The 12332-nt window shown below is 40.1% G+C and overlaps 3 protein-coding genes and 1 long non-coding RNA gene across 9 annotated transcripts in view; 2 read left to right on the top strand and 2 right to left on the bottom strand.

Annotated features, from left to right (window-relative positions):
• Positions 1-865, top strand: part of LOC127748879 (uncharacterized) — a 14951-nt gene extending 14086 nt beyond the window's left edge. Inside the window, exon 2 of the long non-coding RNA XR_008010831.1 lies at positions 30-865. This is a non-coding gene — a long non-coding RNA (uncharacterized LOC127748879). The remainder of the gene's footprint in view (positions 1-29) is intronic.
• The window catches only part of LOC113209855 (host cell factor 1), a 21181-nt gene extending 15058 nt beyond the window's left edge, over positions 1-6123 (bottom strand). Inside the window, exons 1-15 of one of the 5 annotated variants that reach the window (XM_052264254.1) lie at positions 5929-6123; positions 4665-4813; positions 4424-4584; positions 4124-4326; positions 3861-4052; positions 3623-3768; positions 3333-3512; positions 2936-3251; positions 2531-2859; positions 1418-1745; positions 1160-1320; positions 913-1084; positions 650-817; positions 346-578; positions 30-258 (exon numbers count right to left, since the gene is read on the bottom strand). In XM_052264254.1, coding sequence (XP_052120214.1) covers positions 30-258; positions 346-578; positions 650-817; positions 913-1084; positions 1160-1320; positions 1418-1745; positions 2531-2859; positions 2936-3251; positions 3333-3512; positions 3623-3768; positions 3861-4052; positions 4124-4326; positions 4424-4584; positions 4665-4813; positions 5929-6088 — 3127 coding nt within the window. In that variant the 5' untranslated portion in view covers positions 6089-6123. Of the gene's footprint in view, positions 1-6; positions 259-345; positions 579-649; positions 818-912; positions 1085-1159; positions 1321-1417; positions 1746-2530; positions 2860-2935; positions 3252-3332; positions 3513-3622; positions 3769-3860; positions 4053-4123; positions 4327-4423; positions 4585-4664; positions 4814-5928 lie in introns of those variants that run through there. The other 4 variants (XM_026427589.2, XM_026427588.2, XM_026427587.2 and 1 more) reach the window with 4 other exon arrangements.
• A 290-nt stretch (positions 6124-6413) lies between these two features.
• On the top strand, positions 6414-8756 carry LOC113209870 (uncharacterized). The gene is made up of 5 exons (XM_026427613.2): positions 6414-6685; positions 6918-7041; positions 7130-7421; positions 7504-7589; positions 7687-8756. Exons 1-5 carry the CDS (start codon positions 6591-6593, stop codon positions 8092-8094), a joined length of 1005 nt encoding a protein of 334 aa, XP_026283398.1. The 5' UTR covers positions 6414-6590; the 3' UTR covers positions 8095-8756.
• LOC113209867 (rho guanine nucleotide exchange factor 7) overlaps positions 8736-12332 on the bottom strand; it is a 19211-nt gene continuing 15614 nt past the window's right edge. The window contains exons 9-12 of one of the 2 annotated variants that reach the window (XM_052264256.1): positions 11378-11645; positions 11215-11304; positions 9309-9381; positions 8736-9225 (exon numbers count right to left, since the gene is read on the bottom strand). In XM_052264256.1, the coding sequence (XP_052120216.1) occupies positions 9036-9225; positions 9309-9381; positions 11215-11304; positions 11378-11645 (621 nt within the window). In that variant the 3' untranslated portion in view covers positions 8736-9035. Of the gene's footprint in view, positions 9226-9308; positions 10428-11214; positions 11305-11377; positions 11646-12332 lie in introns of both variants that reach the window. The other variant, XR_008010830.1, reaches the window with a different exon arrangement.

Here is a 12332-nt window from a genome sequence, read left to right on the forward strand (position 1 = left end):
TGCAATTAACTCTTCCTACTGACTGGCAGGTACAAGGTCAGGTTGGTTTTGCCGTGACACAACCACAATTCTTGGCATGGCTGGGTCTGTGACAGGCACAAGCCCTGAACTATTTGAGGTTGTTGAAGTATTACCTGCAGCAGCAGTCGAAGCAGAGGCAGCTGCCACACGGGTAACACCTTGAGTACCTGCACCAGGCAGCCCAACAACACTGACTGTCTTTTGACCCATTTGAAGTTTTAATGGCTGGCCTGCAATCTGCAAGAAATGAGTGACATCAGCAAGAAGTTCAAATGTGCATTGAAGACAAACTGACTTAACTCATGGTTTCAATGGGTCACTCACCTGTCCCTGGCCTGGCATTGAAAGAATCTGCCCTTGGCTAAGAATAGTTTGTGTGCCGCCCATTCCGGGTTTGCCTTGGATTGTTACTGTTTTAGGGGGACCACCTTGCTGGCCTGGTACTGTGATTGTGATGGGTTTGCCACCTGCAGCTTGAGCCTGTGCAGCTTGGCCTGCTGACATGACTATCATTTTGACCCCTTGTTGTCCAGTTACAGTTTGTGCCCCTGAAACAGCTGTCATGAACTAATTACAAAACTACATTCAACACTGGAGAAACACTATAACCAATGCTCATTCAACAAACCTTGTCCAGCTTGACTATTTGTAAGGGTTTGGACGGTTCTGAGTGCTGAGCCTGATGTAACCATTATAATTTGGCCAGTACTGGATCGACCTAATACAGCTGGCTGGCCACCTCCAGGTTTAGTAATTACAATAGTCTGTTTACCAGCAACACCACCAGCTTTACTAACTGTAAAACCATTAAAATGAATAAAAGATAGATAAATAATTGTACCAATAGCCTTTAACAAACATTTTGAACCAAACCAACAATAAATTACATACCCGACCCAGGATTTAATAGCTTAACAATTGTTGCCCCTTGAGGAAGATTGCCCGACTGAATTGTTGTTCCTTGTTGAACCACTGTCCCTTGTGGATTTTCTGCTTTGACAGTCTGAATAGTTTGAACATTACCTGATCCGGTTTTGCCTTGAATGAGACTCATCTTGGGCATCTGGGAGAAAAAAATAACTGATAGATAGATAATGCTGCGTATTACACTACATACGGAGAAAAGTGCAAATCTTACCGATGCGACAGTCATGCCTTGGCTAGTCTTGACAAGTGTCACTATCTGACCAGGTTGATTCGAGCCTGGACGTTGAAGAAAGATCTGTTTACCAGCTTGACCAGGTGCAGCGCTGCGTAGAAGTGTTGTACCTGGTGAGGCCAACCTTACTGTCTGGCCTACTGGGGGGAAAACGATGTCACACAATGAGCAAAACACAATAAAATAGGTGAAAACCAAAAATTTACAATTAAATAAGAGGGGTGCTGGAATTCTCACCGAGGGCACCTGAGGAGGACGCGACCCTGTAGGGTGAGCCTTGCGCTTGGACAATGCGCATGGGACTGGCGGGGGTGGAGCCTGTCGCGGAGGAGGCGGCGAGCGACACCACGGCGCTGGAAGCGGGCGCCTGAGCCGGGATCACACTCGCGACCGCCTGCTGGATCGCTGACTGCGCCGAGACCTGCGGTGCAGAGCCTGCGGTCACTACGGTGCCCTGGCCTGCTCCCGGGCTCGCCGCGGACGCAGCAGCGGCAGTAGCGGCAACCACTCGGCGCGTCGTGGCGGCGGCAGCCAAAGCCTGGATACCGGTCATCTGACCACGAGCCTGTTACACACAACATAGAAGCGGACCGTCACACACTGCACAGCTGAGCCAGGCACATCTTCTGCATCCGGAGAAATGGTAGCAAAGAAAGCACACAACGGAACAAGACAGTCATTTTCTACACAACGCTGCAAAAGTTAAGTAAAGAAAAAAGAGAGAGAGAAGGAAAACACTACAACAGTGTTGATAATACCAAGCCAATGCACAAAAAACAAACAGAAAAACAAGAAAACCGTTAACCTTCACCAATTGTATTTGCTACAGTACTTCAATAAAAAAAAAAAAAAAATGAGCATTTTCATAAGTTAACATACCCACCACCATACATACATATATACATTAAAAGCGCACACCTACTGTAACATTTATTTACAAGTCAAAATAAATAGTTCAGAGGTAAAAAAAACTCAAAGACAAAGAGAAAAGGCATTGGATACACAAGAGATATTTTTAAAATGACACCTAGGTATTATGGCCACGTACAAAAATTATAGACTAAGAGAAATACTAGCAAGCTCAGATAAAAAAAACTTACAAAACAGTAACTTTATAGATAGACAAGAATAAATGCTTTGAAGTGGTGATACCTGGCAAACAGAATCTAAAATAATTCTCAAACTACAATTTTTTTCTAAGGGGGCAGGCAATGCAAACTACATGGTAAAATTCATCCAGGTCAGTGACAAAAGAACACCGGCAATGATGAATTACTTTGCTTGGATAATTACTATATTGCATGCAAATTAAAAGTGCAATAGAATTATCTAATCAAGGGTCTTGCTCACCACAGGTGATGCAGTGGATCCTGCCCCAGTAACACTGGTTGCTGCCGATAGGCTGGCAACTGATGTTACTGTTCCTGATTTTGCTGACAGCAGACTTTGACCAGGGGAGATCACACCCTGGCCAGCAGGACTCTGCATTCGGATCAGACGAAGTGTCTGAGGTCGCACTATGGATGGGGAGGCAACGCCTGCTGACACAGGAAGCCGCACTACTGTCCCTGCCGGTGCACTAGAGGCTCCCGTGCTTACCACAGTGCCTGCTGGGCGGACAATTGTTGTTGCAGGACGAGTAGCTGGTGCACTTGGACGAACAGCTGTTGGTGTACCCGCTGTAGTAAAACCACATGGTTAAACCCACTGTTCACATTAAAAAATTCATATTATAAATGCTCCATAACCACTTACCTCGCAGCACAGTTTGAGGGGCTGCAACTGCCACTGTTGTTGGTAATTTCTGAGGTGACGCCTGCACTGGAGTGTGTTGGGAACGTGCTGGGCTAGCAGTCGGAGTAACTGGAGCAGCAGGGGCTGCTGCAGCAACTGGAACAGGCTGGCGAATTGCAGCTGCAGCAATGCCAGGTGCACTGGCTGGACTACTAACTGCAGCTCTAGCAACTGAAGCTGAGCTCAGAGGCGCTGTAGTTGTTGAACTGGTTGTTGTTGCAGATGTTTTGGAAGCAGCAGTGGTCTGCGATGTCGTGGCAGACAGTGGTGAGGGCAACTGGAGAGACAAAAATTACAACATTAAACTATTAAATTAGAACTAGAATCTGCAAGTAAGAAATGTAAGGTATTATCTTACCTGAGGTGCTGTAGAAGTAGGTGGGTTGTCATACTTTTGAATTTGTAAAATGTATGCATCAGCTGTGGGACTTGCAGGCCAATACACTTCTAAAGATTGTGTGAAAGCCTTGGCTAATTGAACTCTGCCTGGTTGAGCTGGCTTTTCAGCCTCCAAATACCAAAGATCTTTGCAACACACCTGTAAGGAGGAAGAAGGAAGAAAGAATGGTGAGAATTTTATGGAAGACCTATGAATGCAAGACCTAGATGAAAAATGGTTACATTACATGACATGGAATAACAACAAACCTGATTATTCCAAGCCTTGCGATACCCATCTCGGCCAGACCACACATACATGCGAGTGTGGATACCCACTGCACAGTGTCCTGCTCTTGCTTTGGGCACATTGTCTTCATATGTGTCCATTTGGAAGCTTTCCCATGTCATCGTTTCTACAGGAACAGCACAAGTGAAAAAAAAAATTAATAACTTTTAAATTGTCATTATGAAAGTATTTTATCCTCATGTAAGAAATTATTCTTACCAAGGTTTAGGCAAGCTAAACTATTTGTACACTTCCATTCTTTTTCATGGGTTGCCACCTTCACATCATCCAAAACTAGTGGCACCCATCCACCAAAGACAAACATACGATGTCCAATTAGTGTGGCTGAGTGGAGAGACCGTGGTAGTGGCGCTACACCATGTACGGTGGGCTTATGCCAATGCATTGTGTCTAATAAACAAGACATAAATTTATAAAACCACTTCAAAGACAAGTCCTTTCATCTTCAATAAGACACTTACCAATATCAAGCATCCACAAATCACCCAGACGGCAACCACTCATTCCTCCATAAATAACAAGACTTGTTCGTCCATTTTTGTCCGTATATGCCACAGCTGTGTGAGACTCCCTAGGTGGTGGAGAGTCACCATATGTCAGTGGTACTTCCCAGGAGGTTTGATGATTACCTTTCAGCTCTAGCACATACAGGTCGTTAAGATATCTAAGATGTTTAAGAGAAAAAGAATAACAAAATTCTTAGTTTACTAGCACAAATGAAAGGAAATTTGAAATATTAGTCTACTACTAAATATAATTACCTTGGGATATTGTTTTTGGGGTCATCACTATCATTGGCTAATCCCCCAAATAGGAAGACTCTATTTCCAATGAGAGTAAAGCTATGGCCAAGCCGCGGACATGGTGGAGGAAATTTCTTTGGTGGACGTGGATGTAACATTTTCCATTCCCAGCGACTTGCCTGAAAAATTCGTAAATGTAATGAGTAACCACATCACCAAAAAACACAAGTGGTGTTACATAAAGGAGAAAGGGAAGTACCTGAAGTTCATACAGATCTGCAGAATATTTTCCATATTCAATCATGCCACCAAACACGAGGATCCGTGTGCCATCTGCTACAAAACCATAGGCAGCACAACCTGCTGGTATATCTCCCTTGCATTGTGGAACAAACCATTTATTTGTAGCTGAAAAGGAAAGTTTTTCAATAATATTTACATGGGTAGTGAAAAGGGCATATTGCTACGAAAAGGCCTATTATGACTGCATATGGGGAATATATTGTAAACAATAGCGAAAGAAATTAAACGGACTAAACAAACAAGGGAATCAGCTTCGAGCATCCGGGGCAATTTATGCATCCCCCGAACAGAAGGCGGGGTGCGCGCATAACCTCCCCCATCTCGTGCGGGGACGCCGACCCGACGCCATCTATCCTGCTGGAGGCGGCCCGGCAGCGGCGGTCTGATGCACTTCCGCGCCGCGGAGAGGGAAGACCAGTCCCCCCCAGAAAATTCGGCAGAAGGACATTAGAAACCTCCAGTTAACGGTGTAATCCATTCGCGCTACGCTGATTGTAGCGTAAAACATAAAAAACGAGCTTTGAAAGAGCAACCGTAGAGGCAATATTTGATCCGCCCCCTTGTTTGACACTACGAGAAAAATGAAGAGAAGCTGAAGTGGTGGTGGGTAGAGGGGAAAATTTCGATAGTTAAAACTTGCTGTGTCCGGATGAAAATATGTCGAGCGAGGAAATGACTGGGACTGATCAAGAGCAATAGATATCGCTAAGCCCTGCATCTGAGGAGGTCTGCCGAAGCGCTCAAGATGGCGCTAAGACCCGCAGGCTTGCAGAGCGCGGATAGCGTCCCCCAAACAAACACAAACAAATGTCAGAAATAATTAAACAAGCTCCAACACATTGGCTTGACACTTGACAACCTGAAAAATACGGCATCGTCGGCGTACCTGTCAGTCTCCCAAGGTGAATTACCCAACATAATGACAATTGCAATAAAATTGACAGCGGAATGATACTATCCTGTTACGCCGTAGGAGGCGGCCATGTTGGATAACCCAAGTAAACCGCCAAATCATAACAGATGATTTATTTGAATGTAAGCAGCAAGTAACAGCAAACCTGAAGTAAGCCGACGAAGTGTAAATCACAGTTTCAGCAAATGCAGGAAAAAACTGGTCAAAACACGAACAACACACAGAAAAACATGTTTGCAGGGGCCTGCAACACCGCCATTTTGCCCTAGCATAAAGGGCCTGGACGTCGACCGCCCAAAATATTTACCTGTGTTAAATACATGGAGTTCGTCTACGATGCCTTCATTTCCTCCGCCAAACACGACCATCAAATCTTTAATAGCGACGGCCCGATGTCCATGGCGGGGCCGAGGCTGCGGCCCCGAAGGGTTATGCACCTTATTCCACTTAAACAACGGCTCAGCCATATTGTTATGTTTTGACTGTTCGTCTGCGAAGCTACCCATCATGCCAAGGAGTAGTATGAGAAATTTCGTTACTCGATAGATAGAGAGTTGGGATCTAGGGGGCAGGGCAGGGAAATATTTCCTCTTGTAGAGTGGGTGTAATTTGAATTTTACGGGCGTTTGGTTTGGATAATTGAAATGTGCCAATCCAATTTAAAAGTTTCGGTAGGTCGAATCCACCTGCGACGACAAGCGTGACAGGGTAACGGCAATTTAATTTTCATACTAAGGAGGTGATGGAAGAATGGAAGGGGGAAGTAGGGAGGGGGAAGGGGAAGGAAGAGCGGGGCGGGGGTTCGTGTCGCTAGTGGTTGGAGGGCGTGCATGAAGGTTTTTGACTGAAAATGTTCGACTGACATCTCGACATCTGTCACAGTCATTCAGACTTATAAGTCAGAGGAATTGTTTTTCTGTCGAATAGAAGAACATCCAAACGTAAAAAATCTAAAAAGCATCTGGAAAAATGCCGTCGTTTTCTGCTCTCCTTTTTCTAGGAGTTGTCATTCCATGTGTACTGTCAGCTGATTTGGTCCCTGTTCTCTTGTGGGATTCTTATAGGTAATTTGGAATGTTTGTCTGTGCAAAGTTTTTCTCTTTTGCTGGCTAATGCAAAGTCATAATTTTTTTATCTTGAAACTTGCGTTGGTTTATAGATAGTTTGATAGTTGTAGAGGTTATGCTATGATCAATATTTTCTTTTCGCTAAATCAAAGTGCTCAACTGTCTGATAAAATCTCAGTGGTTTTTTTTACACTTCTAACTTTCTAATGAAAAATTATCTTGCTTACAGAGATTCATCTATTAAAACCAACAGTATCCCAGTTCTGTCAAAGATTAGTCAAGATGAATTCAAGGGAATTCTCTCCAAGAAGTTGCAGAACAACCCTGTCGTGATAGTCTTTGCTGAAGAAAATGTACGAAGTTTCAAATTCATATGATTAATTATCAATTAATGTAAAAATGACATTATGTTGGATTTATTGATTTTGTTCACTTTTTTAGCTGAGTATAGAAGACTTCAGCTGGCAAGATGAGTCAGGGCAAGGTGCTTTCCCTAATCTGCACAACCTGTCTCGATCTGGAGATGCAGATCTACTTTACCTTCCATTTGTAGAGTCACCTCTTGCTGTGCTTGAGCACATGTATCCTCAGAACCCAGGCTGGAATGAAGCCATACTTGGCCCAGAGGGAATTCCAATTCTGAGTAAAGACACCCCATACTCAAACTTCTTGAAAGTCAACCTGGAAGATGCTAAAGTTAGTGATGGAAGATCTGATTTACTGAAGCGACATGGTGAGTTTAATTTCACTCGTCTCCTTGCGCATTATTTTCTTTTTGATCTAATTCTAATTTGTTTTTTATCTAATCCAAACAGACTCCACCATCTATAATATCTATCAAGACTTGAGACACAATCACGACCATGTCATTGCCATCTATACATCATTGCACTCTTCATGGGTTAGTACTTTTCAAGTTTCTCACTAAAATTAGTCGGAGTAATAGTTTTGTTAGGTGAAGCTTGTCATAAATTCTAAATGCTTATTTTTTTCCTTAGCATGTAGAGGAAAACACAAAGTCAAGGAAAATACGTGAAGCTGAGGAAAATGCTGCCAAGGAATCGGAGGGCGACAGTCCAAAACCCAAGGAAGCTGAAGAAACTGCTGAAGAACGAAGTGAAGCTGGTGAGCCTAAGGAGAAAGAAAGTTCCACAAAGAACACAGAGTCTGTTACCTCTCCATCATCTGCTCAATCCTCATCACCCCTTCCGTCTGCCAACCCAACATCTGGTCCTCAAGAAGAGTGGCCACCTTTCATGACTATTCCTATTTTATCAGGGCTCATGGTTACTTCTCTCTTATTGGGTATTCTAGGCTTTGCCATATCTGCTATGATGGAAATTAAACCTATGATGCGCTTTGATGATCCTAAAGGAAAGTCATTAACCTTCACTGTTCAGGAGTAATGCCATATAAATGATAAATGATCTGTTTCTAGTATGTTGTTGATTTGTCTATTTTGCCTTAAAGCAATGCTTGTGTATGTGGTAATCTTCCATTCCAAAGTACATTTTGCTCTCTTGATAAAAATTTAATGTTACTTGTATTTACTGTAAGTGGAATGCCATAGTAATTTTAAGTTTGCAATGAAGTTAAATCCTGGGACACTTAACATTAAGTTAAAATGTTGTGAGTTATGAAATAATGTGGATCATTAGAGTTTGCAGTTCAGTATTATATCAAATTCAGTTTGCATAGTGAAAAATGTGCATTTAACCCAAACCAGGCACGACTAGCCTTTCATTTATGTAATTTTACAATGTACTTTCAGTTCAAATATTGTTATGGTACTTATTGTAAATTTTCATTTTTTGGTTTGTATAGTACTTTTAAATTGTCCAAGACAATAATTGAGGCTTATGGTACTTATTTTATTTGTGCTGCTAATTAATTAGTAATAAGTGGAATAAAATTAAGATTAGTGGAACAAAATGGAAGTAGATCTGCACGTCTTGCACATACATAGTGCTAATAAGTTTGTTGTGTAGCTGGTACAAGAGATGTGGGAAATATCATGGGTAAGAGAAGAAAAATAAAAAGCTGGAAGTAAACAGAAACAACTGGAAAATTGTCTAATTGTTTGTTAATATGTAAAAATATTTGGCATCCATCTATCACTTACACATTTAACAGAGCCAATGACATCACAAGCATCCAATGCAAGAAAAACACTGCATGTAACATTAATTTTGCACTTGAAAACTTGTGTGCCATGACACAAATACAGTCATAAAAAGCAAACTTTTCATCTATTGAATGAATAGATTAAAAGATTGAATGAAGTGATGTACAGTTTGAATTAATTCAAAACCATGATGTAACAAACCTTGGCATGGACAAGATTGTTTCAGTCGACAATAAGCGGGAGGGAAGTGGGATGAGAACCACTCTGAGCTGAGGTGAGGTGCGCATGAATAACATTTTGTAAGCTACGGCGAGCACTTGTCTCATAATCCAACTGTTGCATTAATGTATTAATTTGTCCCTGAAGATCATTCACTTTCTGGCTCAAGGCATGTACTGCATCCAACACTTTCCTAAAAAGACAAATGAAAAGGAAGCTCGTTTAAATATTGTAAGAAAAAAAACAAGAAACATTTCAGTTAGCATTTCTACTTACTTATCTTCTGCTTGTGGACTTTGGCCTCCTATGGAATTTCCTACACCCTTTTCTTGGGGGCTTTCCAGGAGAGCTAAAACAATATACCACAAAAATGAAAAAGAAATGCAGCACAAATCAATTTTCAATACGGCCAAAATTTTTGTCTAAACACAACCACCACACGACCACCAATCCACAGGATCTAATGACAATTATCCAAACAAAGCTTGCATGAAATGGTATGGTACTTAAAAATTATTCTTGAGGTTATACATTCATTTACTATGATTCGTCAACAAATTTTCAAACTATAAATAAAAAAAATTATCATATGTTGAAGTGAACATACACATAAAAATAAAATAACTACCCACATATTTTATATAACTAGGAATGTTCCACATGAATAGCACATGACTAGTACAATCAGAGTACATACCTATAGGTAAGGAAATGAACATTCACCATTATCTTTGTTCCGCAGAACAGTATTTTAGTCATAACTCAGGGTTGTTACAAGTTCTGGATTTTTAATTTCACAGACTTTTCCGTCAAAAAAGACAAAAAACAGCAAAATGTTAAGAAAGGGGATAAAAATGTATCACCACTTTTTCTAAGGGGTATTGTTACACATTTATTTACCAGGAAGCAGTCGACAGGAGAAATTTTGCAGACTGTGACCTCAATTTTCCCAACTTTTACTGACCAATTTTCTAATTCCTGAAATTTCTAGTCTGTCTGTAACAACCCTGTAATTATATGAGCTAAATAAATCTTACAAGGATGAGTGCAAGTAGTATTAGCAAACATATCTAACATAGTTAATACCTAAGATAGATGTTTTTAGACAGCTCCACAACATAGGTCTATCTTCTTTATCTTGACTTCACAAAAAATTAATACGAACACTGACTCAATTTTATAATAAGTTCTACACAATAAGAAAGTATAGAATATTAAGAGGCTAATACGGCTATTAGAAGAGCATATTTTAAGTCCAGTTCAGTTTGAAGAGTCATTGTGACTAGTCCAGAAGCCAGCTGAGAATTTTGTGTTTCCCCTTTCCTTGACTTGATTGGGTACCTCGAGCACCAGGCTCTTGGAATCCCACAGAGTTGCCCCCTGAAGATGCAGGTTCTGTCCATAACAGACAACACAACACTTACAAAATTGAAACAAATTCACACAGGAACAAAAATAAAATGTCTTCACGTCAAGTAACAAAAACAAACCAAATAAATAGCAACAAAGTGTACAGCAAGAGAGCAAGTAGAAGACATCACACTAGTGCTTGGTTTATTTCTAAATTCAAGCTTGACTCTATTCAACTTTAATTACCACACAAAGTAATAACAATCTAGATTTGAGATAAACATGTATGTAATAACTGGAAAAGATACATGAAGAGTGCTATTTCTCAGCAAAACAGAAGATTATTATGAGCATACATACATATACATGCCAGAAAAAGCAATACACAGAACAATGATTCTTTAAAGCCGTGCAGTGGCATATATTTTGGGAAAGTAAAGAATTTTGGAACACACATTAAGTGAAGCTATCAGGTGAGGAAGAATACACAGAAAGAATGAAAAGAGGCCATGTCTAATTAAATTTTTTGTCAACTTTCAAAATAATTACATACACTTAACTTCTTTCCTTTTACTGATAGCAACTACAAAAAATATACCTCAAGTACAAGCAAAAAATTTATGCAATGAAATACCAGCCATAAAGCATGCTTAGGTTTGATAATGTCATTAGAATACAGTTCCCTAAAGCATTCAATTACCCATTCATTCAATCATTAAAGCTGCAAAGCAACTTAACCCTATCTCAAAATACGGTAAGAGCAAAAGAACCTATTGCATGAAAACTGAGAAAAAGTTGTATTTTACCCTGCAAAAAAACAAGAAACGCTTACCTGAGCTGATTGTTGAACGGGTTTTAGCACTTGTGCAATATGATTCAATAACACGGAGAACTAATGCATCTTCTTCATAGCTCCTCTCGTCTACAAAGAGCATAAAAAACAATAAGTTGCCTTAAAAATTTGGTATCCATATGTAAAGTCCAGATAAACTTACTAATTTTACGAGGCCCTCTAGTAGACTTTCGTAAATCATCTCTGACCAGTGAAGCAGCAATTCTAACAGGAGGGGCAGGTCGTAAGTTTGTTGCTGTCCAACTCTTTACACTAGGGTTGCTACTATAATTATTGTTGTTGATGTTGTTTACACTTGCAGCATGAATGTGGTTATTGTTGATGTTGTTAATATTGTTGTTAACATTCAAGTTGCTGGGTCTGGTGATGCTACTGCTGTTCCTTGTTACTATCAATTGGTGCTGATTTCCCTGTAAAAGAGATAAAAAAACATATCAAAAATATGATAAACAAAACAGCTTAGGTAAGCTGAGGTAAACAGATTAAAAAAAAAAAACACTTTTTCTTTTAAAAAAGAAGGAAATGGTAGGGCAAAAATGAGAATATTCGGAAGCACATTACAACACTGTGAAGCAAGCAGGAAGGTACAAGCTTTAACAGGCTATGTGGTTCAAGATTTCAGACCAATGAAGAAACGCTTAATGTAAGTAGGAAATAATGACAAATTATCTGGATATATGACTGTTACTGTTTTTCTACGATAATAAGAGGCTTTACACATAGACACAAAAAATTGTCAGCAAATTCTTTGAGACATTAACATTTCTGTTACAGCACATCTTTAGAGGAACATCTGAAATTTGAACCAGACATATTTCCAAATAATCATAGGAACAATTTTTATCAATGCATAAGCTTATTACAATTGTCAAACATCTTTGACTTTATATAGATTCAAAGTTAGAAAACTGAGGGTAATCTTAACAACTACTGACCACATTTGAAATTCAAATACTATTGCTAGCAAAAAAATGGCATTTGAAAATCTGTACATTTTCAACAGATTACTGTACATCTAAATCTGTTCGTAGATCCACTTTCTCAGAGAAGAGCTATACGCACTTGCACAGAAATCACTCCACAAAGCATGTAAGGGT

Source organism: Frankliniella occidentalis, unplaced genomic scaffold (genome assembly GCF_000697945.3).
Source record: "Frankliniella occidentalis isolate FOCC.00 unplaced genomic scaffold, Focc_3.1 Scaffold17, whole genome shotgun sequence".
NCBI classification, from domain to species: domain Eukaryota; kingdom Metazoa; phylum Arthropoda; class Insecta; order Thysanoptera; family Thripidae; genus Frankliniella; species Frankliniella occidentalis.

What these genes read in the sequence shown, in the direction of transcription:
- LOC113209870 (XM_026427613.2), top strand. Translation starts at nt 6,591, where the DNA reads ATGCCGTCGTTTTCTGCTCTCCTTTTTCTAGGAGTTGTCATTCCATGT. An exon ending in TAGTCTTTGCTGAAGAAAAT is followed by an intron (nt 7,042 to 7,129) that starts GTACGAAGTTTC and finishes TCACTTTTTTAG; the next exon opens with CTGAGTATAGAAGACTTCAG. An exon ending in TGATTTACTGAAGCGACATG is followed by an intron (nt 7,422 to 7,503) that starts GTGAGTTTAATT and finishes TAATCCAAACAG; the next exon opens with ACTCCACCATCTATAATATC.